Source organism: Populus nigra, chromosome 1 (genome assembly GCF_951802175.1).
Source record: "Populus nigra chromosome 1, ddPopNigr1.1, whole genome shotgun sequence".
Lineage (NCBI taxonomy): Eukaryota > Viridiplantae > Streptophyta > Magnoliopsida > Malpighiales > Salicaceae > Populus > Populus nigra.
In genome coordinates this window covers 48,137,303-48,154,414 of record NC_084852.1, presented here as the reverse complement: position 1 = coordinate 48,154,414, position 17,112 = coordinate 48,137,303, and the positions used below count along the sequence as shown (strand labels likewise).

General features: G+C 36.7%; 2 protein-coding genes across 22 annotated transcripts; one reads left to right on the top strand and one right to left on the bottom strand.

The window, feature by feature from the left end:
• Positions 1-590: 590 nt before the first annotated feature.
• On the top strand, positions 591-5,954 carry LOC133696852 (disease resistance protein RPV1-like). Of its 2 annotated transcripts, none has more exons than XM_062119148.1 (6): positions 591-715; positions 1,307-1,876; positions 2,453-3,557; positions 3,646-3,930; positions 4,007-4,900; positions 5,101-5,954. In XM_062119148.1, exons 2-6 carry the CDS (start codon positions 1,386-1,388, stop codon positions 5,683-5,685), a joined length of 3,360 nt encoding a protein of 1,119 aa, XP_061975132.1. In that variant the 5' UTR covers positions 591-715; positions 1,307-1,385; the 3' UTR covers positions 5,686-5,954. The 2 variants fall into 2 exon arrangements, with proteins under 2 accessions (XP_061975132.1, XP_061975123.1); XM_062119139.1 differs by having other exon boundaries at positions 3,643-3,930.
• A 3,949-nt stretch (positions 5,955-9,903) lies between these two features.
• Positions 9,904-16,828, bottom strand: LOC133681127 (putative disease resistance RPP13-like protein 1). 20 transcript variants are annotated; one of them, XM_062104254.1, is made up of 5 exons: positions 16,668-16,828; positions 12,067-16,298; positions 11,875-11,987; positions 10,970-11,042; positions 10,489-10,850 (listed from the first exon to the last, which is right to left on the bottom strand). In XM_062104254.1, exon 2 carries the CDS (start codon positions 16,272-16,274, stop codon positions 12,507-12,509), a length of 3,768 nt encoding a protein of 1,255 aa, XP_061960238.1. In that variant the 5' UTR covers positions 16,275-16,298; positions 16,668-16,828; the 3' UTR covers positions 10,489-10,850; positions 10,970-11,042; positions 11,875-11,987; positions 12,067-12,506. The 20 variants fall into 20 exon arrangements, with proteins under 20 accessions (XP_061960229.1, XP_061960238.1, XP_061960239.1 ...); XM_062104255.1 differs by having other exon boundaries at positions 11,875-11,965; XM_062104256.1 differs by lacking the exon at positions 10,970-11,042 and having other exon boundaries at positions 11,875-11,965; positions 12,067-12,181; positions 12,298-16,298.
• Between the last annotated feature and the right edge of the window lie 284 nt (positions 16,829-17,112).

The window sequence follows — 17,112 nt, the reverse complement described above, 5'->3', positions numbered from 1 at the left end:
TTTTTTAATATACTATCAAACATCGGAAAATACTTTTCTAAAATTTACTTTAAAAAAAATTACTTTCCAGCAAACAAACGGGACAATTTCTCTAACTTGAAAAATATACTCGTTGTCTAAGTATTTTATTTTTTTATTAAAAAAATTATGCGGACCACTACCACAGTATAGCAAGTACTGTTATGCACCGTTTGGGAACGCGGCTGCGGCCGCGGTCCTAAAAAATTTGAAAATTTTTTGTTTTTTTTTTTTGCTAAAATTTAATATGGTTTGTACGTTTTGGATCGTTTTGATGTGCTGATGTCAAAAATGATTTTTAAAAAATGAAAAAACATCGTTGGTATGCATTTTGGCATGAAAAGTTATTTAAAAAGCACTCGCAACCACACTGCCAAACACGCTATTATAGTTTGTTGACGGAAGGAGGAAATTGAAAGTAATATACCCTAAAAAGTTTGGTCCGGCACGTGTTATAATGCAGGCCATCAATTTAACAAGTAGGGGTGATTGTTTTCACTTTAACTCAGTTTTTATTTAAAAAAAAATAACCAAATTAGTTTTTTTTATTTAATAATTGAAGTCAACCCACAAGGTGGTGGAGTTCAGTGTCTGTAGTTGTTGCCTTTTCTACTGAAACCAAACGCAGCAAAGATTGAAGAATCATTGATGCAGACAAAGACAACAGATCTCACCTTAAGAAAGCAAGTGAATCAAGGTAATGCCTACACCTGCCTACTTTCTTTTCTTGTTCAGGGGATGCTCTCTTTGCCTTTCATGTTACTTTTTTCTTCAAGGTATTGACGCGGGTTTAGAATGTCAAATATTTGCTTTCATTGTTATAGTCTTGCATGATCTTTTCATCTTGATAGAATATAAGAATGAACTCGCTACCATTAGCTGTTGTTTCAAGTGCTAAGTGATTTGCTTTTCATTTTATAATCTTGGGGTTGAGGTGGGGGGAAGCCTTGGCAAGAAGGAATTGCAATTGAGTACTGTGCGAGTTTATTCTGTTAGTGTAAGCTCAACATGGCGACGAACCCAAGGAATTCAAACCCAATGATTAATTCATGGATGAATTATAGATATGGTTAGTGTGCAAATAATGAAAATCGCTGACAACTTATGGGTTCATTCATGGTTTTGTCAGGCTCATAAACTGCAATTTATTGGTTATTTTAAAGGTTTGTGATTAACTCTTGATGTAATCAAACTATTAATGGATGTCATGCTGATTTATTTAGCTTTACTTGAATGGGATTTTCCCTCTCCTTCATTTTTTCTGACCATCTTATGCTTTCCTTTACAGGCTTTGTTGACACCTTCTGCTCTACATTGATCTTTAGTGCTTCCTCTTTCATTGAATTGTGAGATTTTAGTTTTGTCCGATGGCTGCTATGATAGACTGGAAAGCCTGTTCTTCAATCCGTCAGCACGCTTATGATGTGTTCTTGAGTTTCAGAGGCGCAGATTGTCGCAAGAACTTTACTGATCACCTCTATACGGCTTTGAAATGGGCTGGAATTCGTACATTTAGAGATGACGATGAAATCAAGGGAGGAGAGCATATTGGTTTTAAAATAACAAAAGCAATACAAGAGTCGAAAATGTCACTGGTGGTGTTTTCAAGAGACTATGCTTCTTCGAAATGGTGTCTGGAAGAGCTATTGATGATTATGAAATGTAGAGAAACTATTGGCCACATTGTTCTGCCAGTTTTTTATGAAGTTGATCCAGATGATGTCTCAATGCAGACTGGTGTTTTTACTGAGGCATTTGCTAGCCATGAAAAAAACTTCATGGACAATATAGACATGGAGGAATGGAGGGAGGCTCTTAGAAAAGTTGCAGATCTGAAAGGACCTGTTCTACGTGATAGGTAGTTTTTCAATACTTTTCTAGAAGACCTGTAACAGAAAGAAGATTTAGTAAAGAAATTTTCTAACAGTTTATGGAACTCTGCATCGCAAATGCATGAAAGGAAAAGGATATTGTAAAATACCTACAGGCAATTAAAGAACAAACATAACTATGTGTGCAATTATATAAGGTTATAGAATGATTTATAACTTAATATAAGCAAGTCTTAAATTGTGTAAGTTCTGGTGTTTATGCATCATAGTCTTGAAATGAATTTGACTGCTAAAGAGTTGAGTGGATAAAGTCTGGAGGATATATAATATACACAGTTTTGACGAAACCCCAAAACACATGTTGGTTTATCTTCCTAAGTTGATGCTAGTTCAGCTTGGTCATCTCTTATCTTCCACCTTCAGAATTAATGGTTGACATGTTTATGTCATGCTGTGTATTTTGTTTTTATATGAGCTATGAGAGAACCAACAAACTAATTTGTTTGTCTAAATGCAGTGCTCTTCAACTTCTTAGCTACTAATTTGAGGTATTGTCGATTGGGTTTGGTACTCTGGTTTTTCATTTTGAATTTATTTTGTAGGTACGAGGCACAATTTATTCAAGATATTGTCAAAGAAGTTGGAAAGAAATTGAACCGCATGATATTGCATGTTCCCCCATATTTAGTTGGAATTGAGTCTCGTGTAAAAGAAATTAGCTCATGGTTACAAGATGGGTCAGATAAGGTTGGCATAGCAATACTCCATGGGTTTGGTGGAGTTGGGAAGACAACCATTGCTAAGACTGTTTTTAACCAGAACTTTCACGAATTTGATAGTTGGAGCTTTCTTAGAGATGTCAGAGAAACTTCAAATCAGCCAAATGGGTTGGTAAGATTACAAAGACGGCTTCATTCAGATATCCTGAAGGGAGAACCACAGAAGATATACAACGTAGATGAAGGAAATATCAAGATCCAAAATGCTTTAGTAAATAAAAGAGTTCTTGTTGTTCTTGATGACGTGGATCACTTGGACCAATTAGATAAAGTTATTGGAGACCGGAATCAGCTTTACCAGGGAAGTAAAATCATTGTAACTGCTAGACATGGATGCTTGCTAAAGTCTCATGAAGCTTGTGAAAAGTTTGGAGTTGATGCTCTTTGTTATGATGAATCACTTCAGCTTTTCAGCTGGCATGCCTTTGGGCAAGCACTTCCTAATGAAGGTTATGAAGAGTTCTCTCAGAAAATAGTGCATCATTGTGCTGGGATTCCGCTAGTTCTTGAAGTTCTGGGTTCTTCTCTCTCTGGACAAAGTATAGATTTTTGGAAAAGAGCATCACAAGAACCTGAAGCCATTGATGGTGATGGAAAAATACAGAAGATTCTTAAGATAAGTTATGACTCTCTACGGGATGAACGTGACAAAAACTTATTCCTTGATATAGCTTGTTTCTTCATTGGAAATGACAAAGATTACGTGAGAAGAATCCTCGAGTGCTGTCGTTTCTATAGAACACTTGGTATTCAGAAACTCATTGATAGCTGTCTTATAACAGTTGATAAAGATAATAAATTGATGATGCATCAATTGCTTAGAGACATGGGGAGAGAAATTGTCCGTCAAGAATCACCCGAGGACCTTGGGAAACGTACAAGACTATGGCATCATGATGATGCACTTGACATGCTGGAAAAAAATATGGTAAGAAAATTACTTTTCATGTTTACATGTAAAAACATTTGTGTATGGATTTTGCTTTTTTGAAAAAACAATTTTTTTTAAAAAGCAGGGAACAGAAACAGTAAAGAGTCTCATCCTTGATCAGCAGCTACTAAATACAGAAAATGAGGTGCACTTGGAAGCTGAAGCATTTACTAAAATGCGGAATCTAAAATTGCTACACTTCAATAATGTAAAGCTCAGTGGCGGATATGTAAATTTTCCAAAAAGTTTGGTGTGGCTGTGCTGGCATGGATTCTCTTTGAATTGCTTACCGAATGATCTTTTCCTGAAGGATCTGGTTGTTCTTGACCTGTGTAATAGCAGTCTAAAACAAGTTTGGAACGGAATCCGGGTAGGCTACTAATTTTTGTCTCTCTCTCTGGTTAGTTATATGACCACAGAAACTAATTCCCTTTTGTCTTCATCAGGAATTTCGGAGGTTGAAAATCCTTGATCTCAGCCATTCCCTTTGTCTTGTTACAACCCCTGACTTCTCAGGACTCCAAAGTCTTGAAATATTGTTACTTGAAGGGTGCATAAGTTTGGTTGAGGTTCACTATTCAATTGGAAACCTTAAGAGGCTTGTTTTTATAAATCTAAAGGATTGCAAAAAGCTTCGGAAGCTCCCAAGTGAAATGAGTGAGTTGAAATCACTTCAGGAACTTAATTTGTCTGGTTGCTTCAATCTTGAAGAGATACCTGAGCAGGTGGGGAAGTTGAGTTCTGAAATGGTGCTTCATGCAGATGGAATGTCAATAAAAACATTGCTAGCATATTTTCGAAACTTGTGGCCCTGGGAATCATCTAGAAAGAGCTTGTTATCTGCCACTTTTACTTTGTCGTTTTTACCAGACTCTTTGATAAAGTTAACTGTTTCTGACTGCAATCTAGAAGATCTTGATATTCTTGATCTTAGCAGGCTGCGTTCTTTAGAATATTTAGATCTTAGTGGAAACCCCATTTGTAACCTGCCAGATAGCATGAACAGTCTCACTATGCTCAAGTCCCTTCTGTTACATCGGTGCACAAGGCTCCAATCACTTCCAGAGCTACCAGAAAGTTTAATGAGATTAATAGCAAGCAATTATGGATCTTCGGAAAGAATTACTAATCTCCAAAACTTGTTGGGACCATTAGAAGTGGATACTTTTAATCATCATAAACTGATTGAGGGTCGAGGTGTTTTCAAGTTGGAACCAGTAAGAAATTTGGTTGTAGAGATGATCAAGATGGTGCACTTGTTCAATTTGGCATCTGTAGGAAATATTGAAGTGACTGGGTCCAATGTTGTGACATCAACTCAGAGAAAGCTTTCCGTCCAGGTTCTTGTTAATGTTTCAGCCTTTTCATTTTCTGTTATGTCTTAATTTCGTATCACCATATTCTACGGGTGAAAGTGCATGTGATTTTGTATTTATACACAATTCTGTTGTGCATGCGCAGTGTTTTTTATGTAGGTCTATATTTTTTTCATGGTGCCTCTGTCCTGTTCGTTTTGCAAATTACAATTCCTATGCTGCAGGTATTTCATGACTGTGGCACAAGTAGCATCTTTCTTCCAGGGAGCGATGTTCCTGATTGGTTCTATGTTCGTACTGAGAGTTGTCAAACAACATTTTATTTGCCTCCAAGTTTTGGTTGCGAAATCTGTGGCTTAAATATATGTGTTGCATATGCATGCATTACCCCTGAAGTTGTTTTCGATAAACCTTATTATGCCAAAATTAGAATCGAGACTGAGGGACTACTTTGGGAATATACGCCAGAATTCTTTGGATTTCCAGAAGCCAGTGAGGATATGTTGTGGTTATGCCATTGGAAGTTTAAGGATTGGTTTAAAGCTGGAGATGCAGTGCAGTTTTCAGTGGCAATGGCTCCATATTTTCAGATGAAGAGGTGCGGTATCCGTCCTCTGTATGAACAGCAAGATGATGATGATGATGATGATGATGTTGAATCAAACTCTGGAGAAATAGTCCAGGGCACCTCTCGTCGGTGCAGAACTCTCACTGATAGAGATTTAATAGCATACAAGCGGGACGCAACATATGATCTTCACCATTATGACACACTTATAAATAGTCTTAAGAATCAATCAGAACTCTGAAAGTGAAAATAGAAACAGCTGACCTCCGAAACCGGGGCTATGCGGAAAAGAATTGAGGCATTAGCACATGAATGTACCCGTTGCAGATGATGCAGAGTTGTGATGGAATTTTTCATGCTGTGATGTACCAAAAATGATTTATAGACAACGGAAAACGTGACTGGAGATTTGTTGGAAGCAAAGAATGTATGCATTTTCTTCCTATTCAAGCACTAGACAACTTTTCTTTTTTATGTTGGCATCTCAAATCCATCTCTTTTATGACTGCTTGACCACTTTCGAATCTGATATAGCTTCACAAGGAACTTCTTGCTTAAACTTGTTCCTATCACATTTTTTGCCTAATGATGTTGGGATGATGGTCTTTTTTTAATTTCAATGGTGTTTAAAACTCCCTAATTTCCTTGGAATGCCTTCTATGTCTTCAACATGTAGCCAAAAGTAGGAAAACAACATGTCCATCCTTTAGAGCAGAAACAATATCTGGGCCTGTTTCTTGTGCAGTCTTTCTGGAGTTTTAAATTGCATCGCCATTTTAAGCCTTTCTCCTGTGAAACTTGCACAAGATCCCATCTTTTTAAAAATGGCTTCATGATTTCCAGTTTTTTTTTTGACATAGCCGGGCAAAATCAGTGAGACTATGATACAATACAAAATTTACAGCAAAAGTGATTTTTAAAAAAGACATCAAAATAATATTTTTATTTTATTTTTTAAAATTTATTTAAGATATAAGTATATTACAACTATTCAAAAACACGGAAACAAAATACTTTTTTTTTTTAAAAAAAAAGTAGATTCTAAATTAAACCCATGTCACAAAATTCAAAAGCAGAAATGCAGAAGAAACAAAACTATGAATCATAAAACAAGAGCTGATAAACAAAACTTGTACTAGTAAAGAGAATTTCAGTAATGAGGTGCATTCTAGACAGCTCAAAATCAGCACTAGTAATTCCTTGACAAGCAAATCTTATACTACAAACTCATACAGTATCAAGGGCAACATTTGCAGCAGCATCTGAGGGGGAGAGAGCCAAGAACATGAGAGCGGCCATAATTCCAACTGGAAAGAACAGAAGTATCAATGGTGGAGGAGGAAGTGGGGGTAACATCAGTGGCAACACAACCATTGATGCTGCTAAAACTGTTAGTATCAAAACACTCACGATGCTGAAACACTGCACCATTGTCTTGTAGTAGTAGTAGTCCTCACTTTTCTTGATTTTCTTGAATCTCTATATATCATTTCTTGCCTCAGCTAACTGCAGCAAGACTGTGCCAGTGCAGAGAAACGGATTTCAGGAAATGGATGATACAACAACGAAAACAAGAATTTGTGCAGCTTTTCTATGGTTTCTTGGAATCTAAGATGGGTCCAGAAAACGAAAGAATATATGGTTGGTATGGCGAAGAACAAGAAAGGGAAGTACAATAACCAAATGACCTTTTCGAAATGAAGAAGTGTATGTATAGAGGCACCAAGACTTTGTACAAGATAGAGGCATTGATATTGATTTTTTGGGTCAAGAAATCTGGTTTAGGGTGCTGGTCCAAATCAGACAGAATCAGAGCAGCAGATCCCAATATATTCAAATTGATACGTTGGGAACCACCAGGAACATTAGTTTAAGATAATCACTGTTTTTTAGCATTATTTTAAGGGTTTGAAACAATATAATTAAAATAGATGATGATCAAGTTGCTTTGTCACTTTTGTCAAGTTTTGTTTTTCTAATGTTTCTTTTCCAGTTGGACCAATGTGCTGGAATAATTAAAAAGGATTCGATCCAAAGTTATTAAATGATGTCATTTTAACACAAATATTCTAGTTCTAAACTGGTGAATTTTAAATATTATTATTATTTTTAAATGGTATTATTTTAATATTTTTTTAATTTAGTTAATCCACTCAATCCATAATTTTGATTTTATATTGAATTAATTTTCAAATTGAATTTAATAACTATAATTTATTATGTAGAGCTTGTTTAGTATTGTGGTGTAAAGTTTTTTTATAAAATATTTTTTATTTAAAAATATATCAAAAAAATTTTTAAAATTTTAATATCAACACATCAAATCATTAAAAAAATATCAATTTAATATATATTTTTAAGACATATATACTCATAAAAAGCATATATGTTACCTTATAATCCATGCTTACGTGAAAAGTTGGATACATATTATAATCTATGCTTTTGTACAGTGCAGGTTTAGATGCGTGTTCAGTGATCTGAACTTGGAAAGTCTTGAACGCCATGCAATTTTCTGTATTATTCTATGGTTACCTTTTCGAAGTTGTTTCTTCATCTAACGGGATTATTTCAGTAATAAAAAACAGCTTCATGTCGAAAATACTTTTCTTTCATTATTGATATTGGGAAAAACTAAATTTCACAACCAATGACGTTGAGTCAATGACCCATCAAGAACAAGAAGATACGGCAGCTCGATTGCAGAGAGAAAAGAATAAGTAAAGAGGGATTCGAAAAGATATTGCCCAGAATCCAAGAATGCTTGGAACCCCAGATCATGGAAGCATGGTCCTGCTTCTAGTGGGAACCTATCAGTTTACATATATGCTTCTCTTTCTCTCGGAATCAACGGCAGGCAAACACGCAGAGAGTGTCTCAGTTCATTGCATGCTTCATGAAGCGTCAACAGCCTTTCAATGCTGGCACGTCTGACACCCAGAAAATAATAATAATAATAATAACAATAGTTCTCCCACGAGAATTCTTGCATGAATTTTCCTAATTTCTTGTTGACAAAGGCAAATTCTTATAGCATGTTCGATGTTCGAGAGTCCTGTGGTTTTGTAGATACTTTTTTAAAATATTTTCAAAAATATTAAATTAATATTTTTTTAATATGCAAGAACATATTTGTTTTCTCTGCGGGTTGCATTTTTTTTAAAATTTAAAATTTTGTTTATTTTAAATTATTTTTTTATATGTTTTTGGACTATTTTAATTTGTTGGTATAAAAAATATTATTTTAATATATTTTAAAAAATAACAATTATTCAAACAAATAAAAACTAAAATCGAGAATAGCAACTCATTAAAAAAAAAAAGCATAATGATTTGAAGATATCAATCACATGATGAATGATAGTGACATAAACTATGAAATTTCTCCTCCTCTGTACAGATTGGAAGAATATGTGCTGCATGCTTGCAAGTGGGTACATTTGCACTGACTGCTGCTGCTGGTGTTTGCTTTTTAAGATTGGATTTTAATGAAGGACTATATAATATAGTTTAGCTATATCTTTCTCATATAATTAAAGAGATCATGTCATGTGTGCAATGTATCTGCCCTAATTGCCTGTACAACGGCCGACGTCTCTCTTTCCAAAAGTCACACCCACCATGGGCAATTCCCACCAGTCTGTTCTTCCGTGTCTCTCACTTTTCTTTGTTTGATGAAGCCAACTGGGGCTCCGATCCAACAGTATGTGACTTTGTGTGATCAAATATTAAGAAACAAAGTTCTTTTGTCTCTACCATTTCTCCCTGGTTTTGCTTCTCGGGGCTTGGCTTTGACTCGTAGAACAACAACCTTATTTGACCATTGTAATTGTGTATGCATCTTGTTCTAGATTGGGAAATTTGTGCATGCATTCTTGTTTGTCACAGAAATTTGTTTGCCTCGATAGGACTCAATGCTTTACGAGTTAACTCAAGTATATTAAAACGTTGAAAAGAAACCCTTTAATTAGTCACCCAAGCTAAAAGTTCAAGACTCGAGGGTTAGAAATGTAACGAGACAAAACATTTTCGAACTTGGGACCGAGTAGTAGTCTTGTGTAGATGAGTCCAATATTCAGCTCTGTTGAAAGTTCAACGCTCTTTGTTTCTCACTTCTTTTCTCAAATTTGGGCAGACACAATTCTGGGCCACAGTTGAAGATGGGAGTGCATGATGTGAGTTAGCTGAAATTGAGCCTAGACCAGTAGGATTTTCTGTAATGGGATTGCTTCGAAATGAGCATGGTGTGCTCAGCATGAGTTGGGGTTTATTAACTTGAAAGAAACATGATGAAGTTGAAATTCTATTTAGATGCCAAGTTAACTAGTTTTATTACCTGTACATTGGTTATTGAAATGTTGGATATTACACAACTTGTCGAATTCATCCTTTAAAAAGTTCGAATTTCCCTTCAACTACTATACTCGGCAGAGAGAGAGAGAGAGATGAGAACATAACATTAATCCAACACATGGGAGCAGTTCCCCGGGAGAAACTGTCATCCATGGAAATAAAGCATGCTTGCAAATCAAGTACAAGAGAAAACATCATTCGGTGCATGTTTGTGAACTTAATCCTCGTACATGCATGGCATTATAATTTACAAGACACAAATTCCTGAACTAACATGGAAAGATCGAGAGTTACTTCATTGTTGCTACATCTTGCTTTCTGAACATATGTTGTGATAGCTGTGGGACTAAACTAGATGAATCAACACATAACAACATTTGCTTATCAGCTGCTCTTGAAAATGCGAAAGCTCATTCTGAAGCTTCAGTTCTGAGAGATGAATGCCCACTTGAAAACGAGCTCCTACCTCAGAATCCCATTTACAAGGTATGATTCATACCTTCAAAATTGAGGGACGTTAAACTCTTATCAGCCGCAGTGGTAACGGCCTTGTTTCTTGAAATCTGAACATGGCCTGTTAAGCTTTTGTTTACGCTCATGTTTTGACAGCGTGGACAGACTTTTTGCAGATTTAACTACATTCAAGTGTTCTGAAACCTGCAGCAATAAAAATGAATATTGCAAAAGAGAGGAAACAAGAAATAACACAGATTTAACATTGTTCGGCAATGTGCCTACATCCACATGAGGAGCGGAGTTATATTTCACTATATGTCAAATTAGGTACAAGAGGTATTAGTAATTTCCAATAATCTCCCTATGAGCCACATACTATAACACAAAGTTTACTGTGATCAAGGAATGGAGCTCTGCTAAGGCTTGTGATGCATTTGCTATCCAGTCACATCTTTCACTTACAGGTGGTCAGCTTTGTCTCTACAGAATTGCCATTCAAGCTTTAGCCATACATGATGTTTCATCTTCAACGTAGTCAGACAACTGAGAAAGAATTTGGATTTGCAACATGGATTGGCCTCAAAACTCAGGGAAACTCTGTTGATAAAAAAAAAAAAAGTTATATACTTGAGTAATAAATAAGCATCACCCACTCTGCTATCTGCATTGATACAGAGAGAAATATATGCATGCAAGAAGGATTACGTGGCCATTACCAGCAATCTTTTTACTTCTATATTTCAGTATGGTATTGAACATTTCTTAAAGCCTACCATTTGGAGATGAAACCTGAAACAAGCTATTCAATAGAGTACATAAGCAATTTCAAGTTTTCTCCAATCCAAATAGTATGACAAGCAAGCATAAAAGGCATCGACCTCTCTTACAGAAATACTCTTCAACAGTACTGCAATCAATCTGAACAAGACTTGCCTCTGAAGATTTCCATTTAAGATTCAGATTAAAATCATTAGTCTTTTATATATATTTTATATTTTCCAACGGTAACAATCCTAGTCCTATATTAATTCTCTTTTTTTTGAGATATAAAAATAACTAATTCTTTCTCTCTTATTTTTTTGGTTAGTGTCTATGAAAAAAAAAAGATTGTTAATTCTTAATAGGATACATCTCTGAATGTTTAAGCGTATAGGGACTTGAATAGAAAAGGATGTTGATTTATATAGCATACTATCCCAAGAAATTCCACTTTTTTAAAAAAAGTCTCTGAGACCAACTAGCCATTAGGACTTTTAATCCATGACATACTTGGAAATCAAACCTGAGCGAAACATCATTTGTATGTTCCACGGTTTCACACACAATCCAACAGACAACTATGAGAGCAACTGGCGTTTACGACTTCTAATCCATGACATGATTGCAAATCAAACCAGAGTGAAACATCATTTGTATGTTCCACGGTTTTACACACACAGCAACAGACAACTATGAGAGCAACTAGCCATTAGGACTTCTAATTCATGACAAACATGCAAATCAAACCCAAGTGAAACATCATTTGAATGTTCCATGGTTTCACACACACATACATAGTGGAAGTACGAAAATTTGAAGTGCATATATAACTTTTTTAAAAAAATTAATGCCATGACCTAACCTGGAAGACTGGAATATAGCTCCAAAATATGTCGGGCTAACCGATGAATGGTGAATCAGCAGGCAACACTCCAAGCAGAAATGACCATCAACTATATTTGATAACACAAAATCCTGTGCCCGAGCTTCAGTCTTTCAAGTGTAATTTCTGAACCAAATTTGAAATCAGTTCCAATATCAATACTATGCTCACCATAAGCCTCCAATTAGTGCATGACCACTCCACATACCAAGCAGAAGCACCATCTAGATATTCCTTATATGAAAATGCATTAGTCTGAATCCTTTCCCTTCGAAATTGAGCAACACTATACTCTCATAAGCAGCACCAATTAAGATATTTATGTAAGGAATCTATTTCATTTAGTAAATCAATCCTAATAACATGAAAGTGATTTATTATGAATTTACATCTGAATCCCACCAGGTACTAAAGAAGCATGCCATGGATATTCAAAGTCAAAAAGCACCACCACACATCTGCCTGTGCACGCTCGCACTTGTGCATCTAGGTGTGTTTGTCACCAATGGATTTAAAAGTAGCTTTATATCTGTTAAAAATATGATGCTTCAAAACAGAATTAGCATGCAACAGCACTAGGAATCTTGATATTGAATTTGGATTATAATACCTCAGCATGTTGCATAGATATGTATGTTAGGAACATGCTGAATCTTGTGCCAGTCTTCCCCCTTCTCTCGCTGACACCTACTTTCCAGCAAAGGACACTCCCGGATATATAGAGATGAGAGAGAGGGGGGCAATGGTTCTTCTGGCATGGACTGCAGCATGGGGCAGCTCTCAATCTCCAATTCTCTAAGAGCAGTGAGGTGTTGAAATCCCTTGTGTCCTAGAGACTCCAGATTCTGAAGTGCCCATATTTTAAAAGAGGTAAGAGTGGCAGGCAGTCCTTCTGGCAATGACTGGAGCTTAGGGCAACCATCAATCATCAATTCTCTAAGAGAGGTAAGGTGTTGAAGTTCCCTGTAGTCCAGCGATTTCAGATTTTGGAGTTCTGAGATTTTAAGAGAACAAAGACTGGGTGGAAGCCGCAAACTTTCAGGGAAGGATTCCACTTCTTTGCACATACCAATAGTTAAGCGTGAAAGAGAGTGGAGTTTTTGCAAATTCCATTCTGAGCAGGCATTAATGAGTTTCTTGCATGCATAGACCTCAAGTGATTCTAATTTGCAGGGCAATCCCCCTTTTGGAAATGACTCAAGTTCTGGACACCTTCTTAAAGAAATTTCCACGAGGGACGGGAGAAGGGAGTCCATATATTCAGGCAGTGACGTCATCTTAGAGCAGTTCCGCAACCGGAGCACTGTCATATTTGGAGCAGCTAATCCTCCTTCGGGAAAAGATACCAAATGGGGGCAGTCCCTGATATCCAAGGAATAGAGAGATGTGACATCCCCACGAGCTACTTCATGTGAAGAAAGGGATTGGAGATTTGGACATCCATGGATCCGAACATGCTTTAACTGAGGACACTGGTCCAGTGGGAAGCTCTCAAGTGAATCACAGTTCCTTACTAGAATTTTTTCTGTAGTGGACAAGCATCCCTTTAATAGGGAGTCAAGGGACTTCAGTCGGTCAAGTTTGAGGCTGTGCTGCCCAGAAGACAATTTCTCTAGCAACACTTCTCGAGAATCATCTTCCACCTCTACTATAAGGAAGCTCGGAATCCTTGGAAGTAAAGACACAAGCTGTGGACATTTCCTGATCTCAAGTGTTGTTAAACAGGGAAGTTGACAGTTGGGCAGGACTTTTGTTAGGTGTGGACAACAATTTATGTAAAGCTTTTGGAGGCGAGGGAAAGCTCCACCTTCATCATCTTCTGAATAGAAAAACCACTCGTGCCATTTTGACATCCCTTCAAATGTCAAAATTTCAAGGGATCCAAATGGCTTCTTCAAGGATGTGCAACTTCCATAGAACTCGGGACCAACAACCATGATTTCACCAAATTCTTTGATCAGGAGATCTTTAAGAGACACTAGCTGTCCAAGTGGAGGTAAGGAGGAGCAGTATTTACAGCCAAGGAGCTTCAAGGAAACTATATTTGAGAACGAGGAATCTCCTATCCAATCTGGAAATCTAGTACCCATATAACCAACAATTGAAAGGCATTCAATGTTCATATGAGGCTGTAATTGCTCCAGTACGAGTCTTTCATGCAGTGAATCATTAGTATCACCTTTCCAAGTTAACTCCAACTCCTTAAGCAGTTGTTTACCCTTCAAATTGGCTTTTATTGCATTCTGAGCATCCATGACATTTTGAAGATTCCAAATGCGGAGTGTTCCTCTTAGGTGCTGGAGCTTCCCCAACTCATTAATGCTTGACCCACTTTGTTTTCCCAAAAAGAAATCAGTTAGCTTAAGGAGTTTTGTTAGCTTACTTAATTGCGATGGCATCGCTTGTAACTTTGTTTTTGTAATATCAAGATGGCATAAGTTGATCAATTTCATCATGCTGGTAGGCAACTCAATGAGGTCTTTGCATTCATGCAAAATTAATGTTTGCAAATTATATAAAGTACTCACAGAGTCAGGCAACCTTACTATTGATGTTGCAGATAGATTCAAGTATCGCAAATGCTTCAGATTACCAATTGAATTAGGCAAACCAACTACATCATGATCCAGAGACAGAGACAGTGCCCGTAAGCACCTGAATGTCAGAAATAAATTGTTCATTGCCCCATTGCCAACATGTCTCCCCTGCTGCCAGTATGACCGATTGAAAAGCAAAAGTGTACGCAAAAAGTGGGCTTCACAAGCACCTTTCAGTATCATAGTGCCATCACCATGTATTCTTGCAAACGATAAATGACGGGCCTTTTTACTAATCTTACTTGAATTGTCATCCTCTAACCTGCAGCAAAATTCTCCAGAAACAAATTTTGCTAAGTCATTTATTAGGTCATGCATAACAAATGATGATGTATAGCCACTTGATTGTTGAAAAAATGACCTTGATACAAGATCATGAAAATACTCTTCGCCCAAATCTTCTATCTCCATGTTTCCTTTAGGTTGGTTTATAAAACCCTCTGCCATCCATAGAAATAGTAATTCCTCCTTTTGAAATTCATAACCTTTAGGAAATATTGCAGAGTAAGCAAAACGTTGTTTTAGATGTGATGGGAGATAACGATAACTCAATCTCAAAGCTAGAAGAATGTTGTCAATTGGTAAATCCCACATATCACTCCTCAATATCTTCATCCACTCCTTAGCATCTCTTTTGGAGCGAAGGAGACCCCCAAGTGTTTTTGCAGCTAGCGGCAGGCCTTTACATTTTCTCACTATTTCTCTTCCAATTACTTGCAAATCTGGATGTAGGGATGAATTTCCATCATCAAATGCATGTTTTGCAAACAAGAACCAGCAATCATCGTTGGTTAATTCCTTTAGACGGTAAGTTGCAACAGTACGCATGACTGATGCTACGCTTTCATTGCGTGTCGTGACAATAATCTTGCTTCCCTGTCCTGCCGACTTTAGAGGTCTCATTAGAATATCCCAATCAGCATAGCTATTATTCCAAACATCATCTAAAACAAGCAGAAATTTGTGGTCCCTTAATCTCTCCCTTAGCTTTAGTTGAAGCTGATTTGGAGTCCTGGCATCATCAATCACCGAACCGAACTCCTCAAGGACATCATTTGTTATCTTGAAAACATCAAAATTTTCTGAAACACAGACCCATGCTTTGAGATCAAATGACTCCTGCACTCCGCGGTCATTGTAGACAAGCTGAGCAAGAGTAGTCTTACCGATTCCACCCATACCAACAATGGGAATCACATCTAAGTTTTTCCCATTTGAAACATCAGATAGCAACAACTTCAGTATAGCTTCCTTATCATGATCCCTACCGCAAACATCAATATCATCCACCAAAGAAGTTGTTGGTATTTTCTGTAATGATGGTTTTTCTCCCACACCCTCCCTCAAACCAAGGGCATCCCTTTGTTGTACTAAATATTCAAGTCTATCAAGGATCTCTACCAACTTTTCTTCCATCTCTTCCTTCTCCCTTTTACTAGAAGACAAAGTGCTGCGTGCCTGATTAGCGGTGATTTGTGATCCAGCTTCCACCTCCAACCGCAGAGCTTCATAAGCAATCTCATCCAGCAAGTCATCTGCTTCATACACGGCATCTTTAAGCTCATCAAGCCACTCTTTCACAGCTGGCTTGGTAACCTGCTTCTCCTCTGCATCATCAAGCACTCCATTGACAGATATCATCATAATCTTCAACTTCTTAAGCAGCCTTTCATTGAGTTTTCGCTCCTTGAAGAAGTCTAAAACCTCACGAGACGCCATTCTATCAAACAAAACTTGAAGGGAAGCAGAGAGAATTGACCCTCCTACCAAAGCTGCAGCCATAGCTTCTCCTTCTTCGAAAAGGGTCTGATTAAAAAACGAAAACTGATCAACATAAAGAAAATTAACTTGAAATCTCGAATTGATAGTTGACTTTACTTTGTTTATAAAGCAAGACATCAAGAATTGGCAATTACAAAACTTGTTATCAATGACCGTTGACTTTACTTTGTTAGCAATCGTGGCGGCAATAAAAATCACAGAAGAAATTAAGCTAAAACAGGATTCAAAATATAAGCAAATGAAACCGAAAAATGAAGAACAAAAAAATTAATGGGAATCAAACATATAAGAGCAGAGAAAAGGAACAGCAAGCATCAATCTGCTACTGTTAAAAAGAACACCTCAAAAAAAAAAAGGTAAGAATGAAGTGAGAGCATAAGAACCCATCATTACCTTTGCAAAACCTGTAAGATGAGAGCTTCTTAAATCTTGGTTACAGTTGCTGCATAAAATGGAGGATTACTTTTTATCGTCAAGTGTGGGGCTTTTGGGGTCTTGACTTGGTGTCTGCGTTCTAGCGCTGGCTAATGGCTCGAGGTAGTTGCGCACGCATTCGGCTCTAGTACTTCATCTGCTACTTATTTTTATAATTAATAACATTTTTTTTATATAACGATTGTCCGGACTAATTTACACATATCTTGATTAATTTTTTAAAATTTTAAAATTAACAACCTTAAAATTTATAGCACTTAAACTAATAATCTCTAAAAAGTAAATTCAAAACCTGATCAATTAAACTATACCCCTTAAAATTTAATAACATTTTATATCATAGATTAAAAATGCAAAATATCTCAACAATCCACTACCATGACCTATCTAGAATTTAAATTAT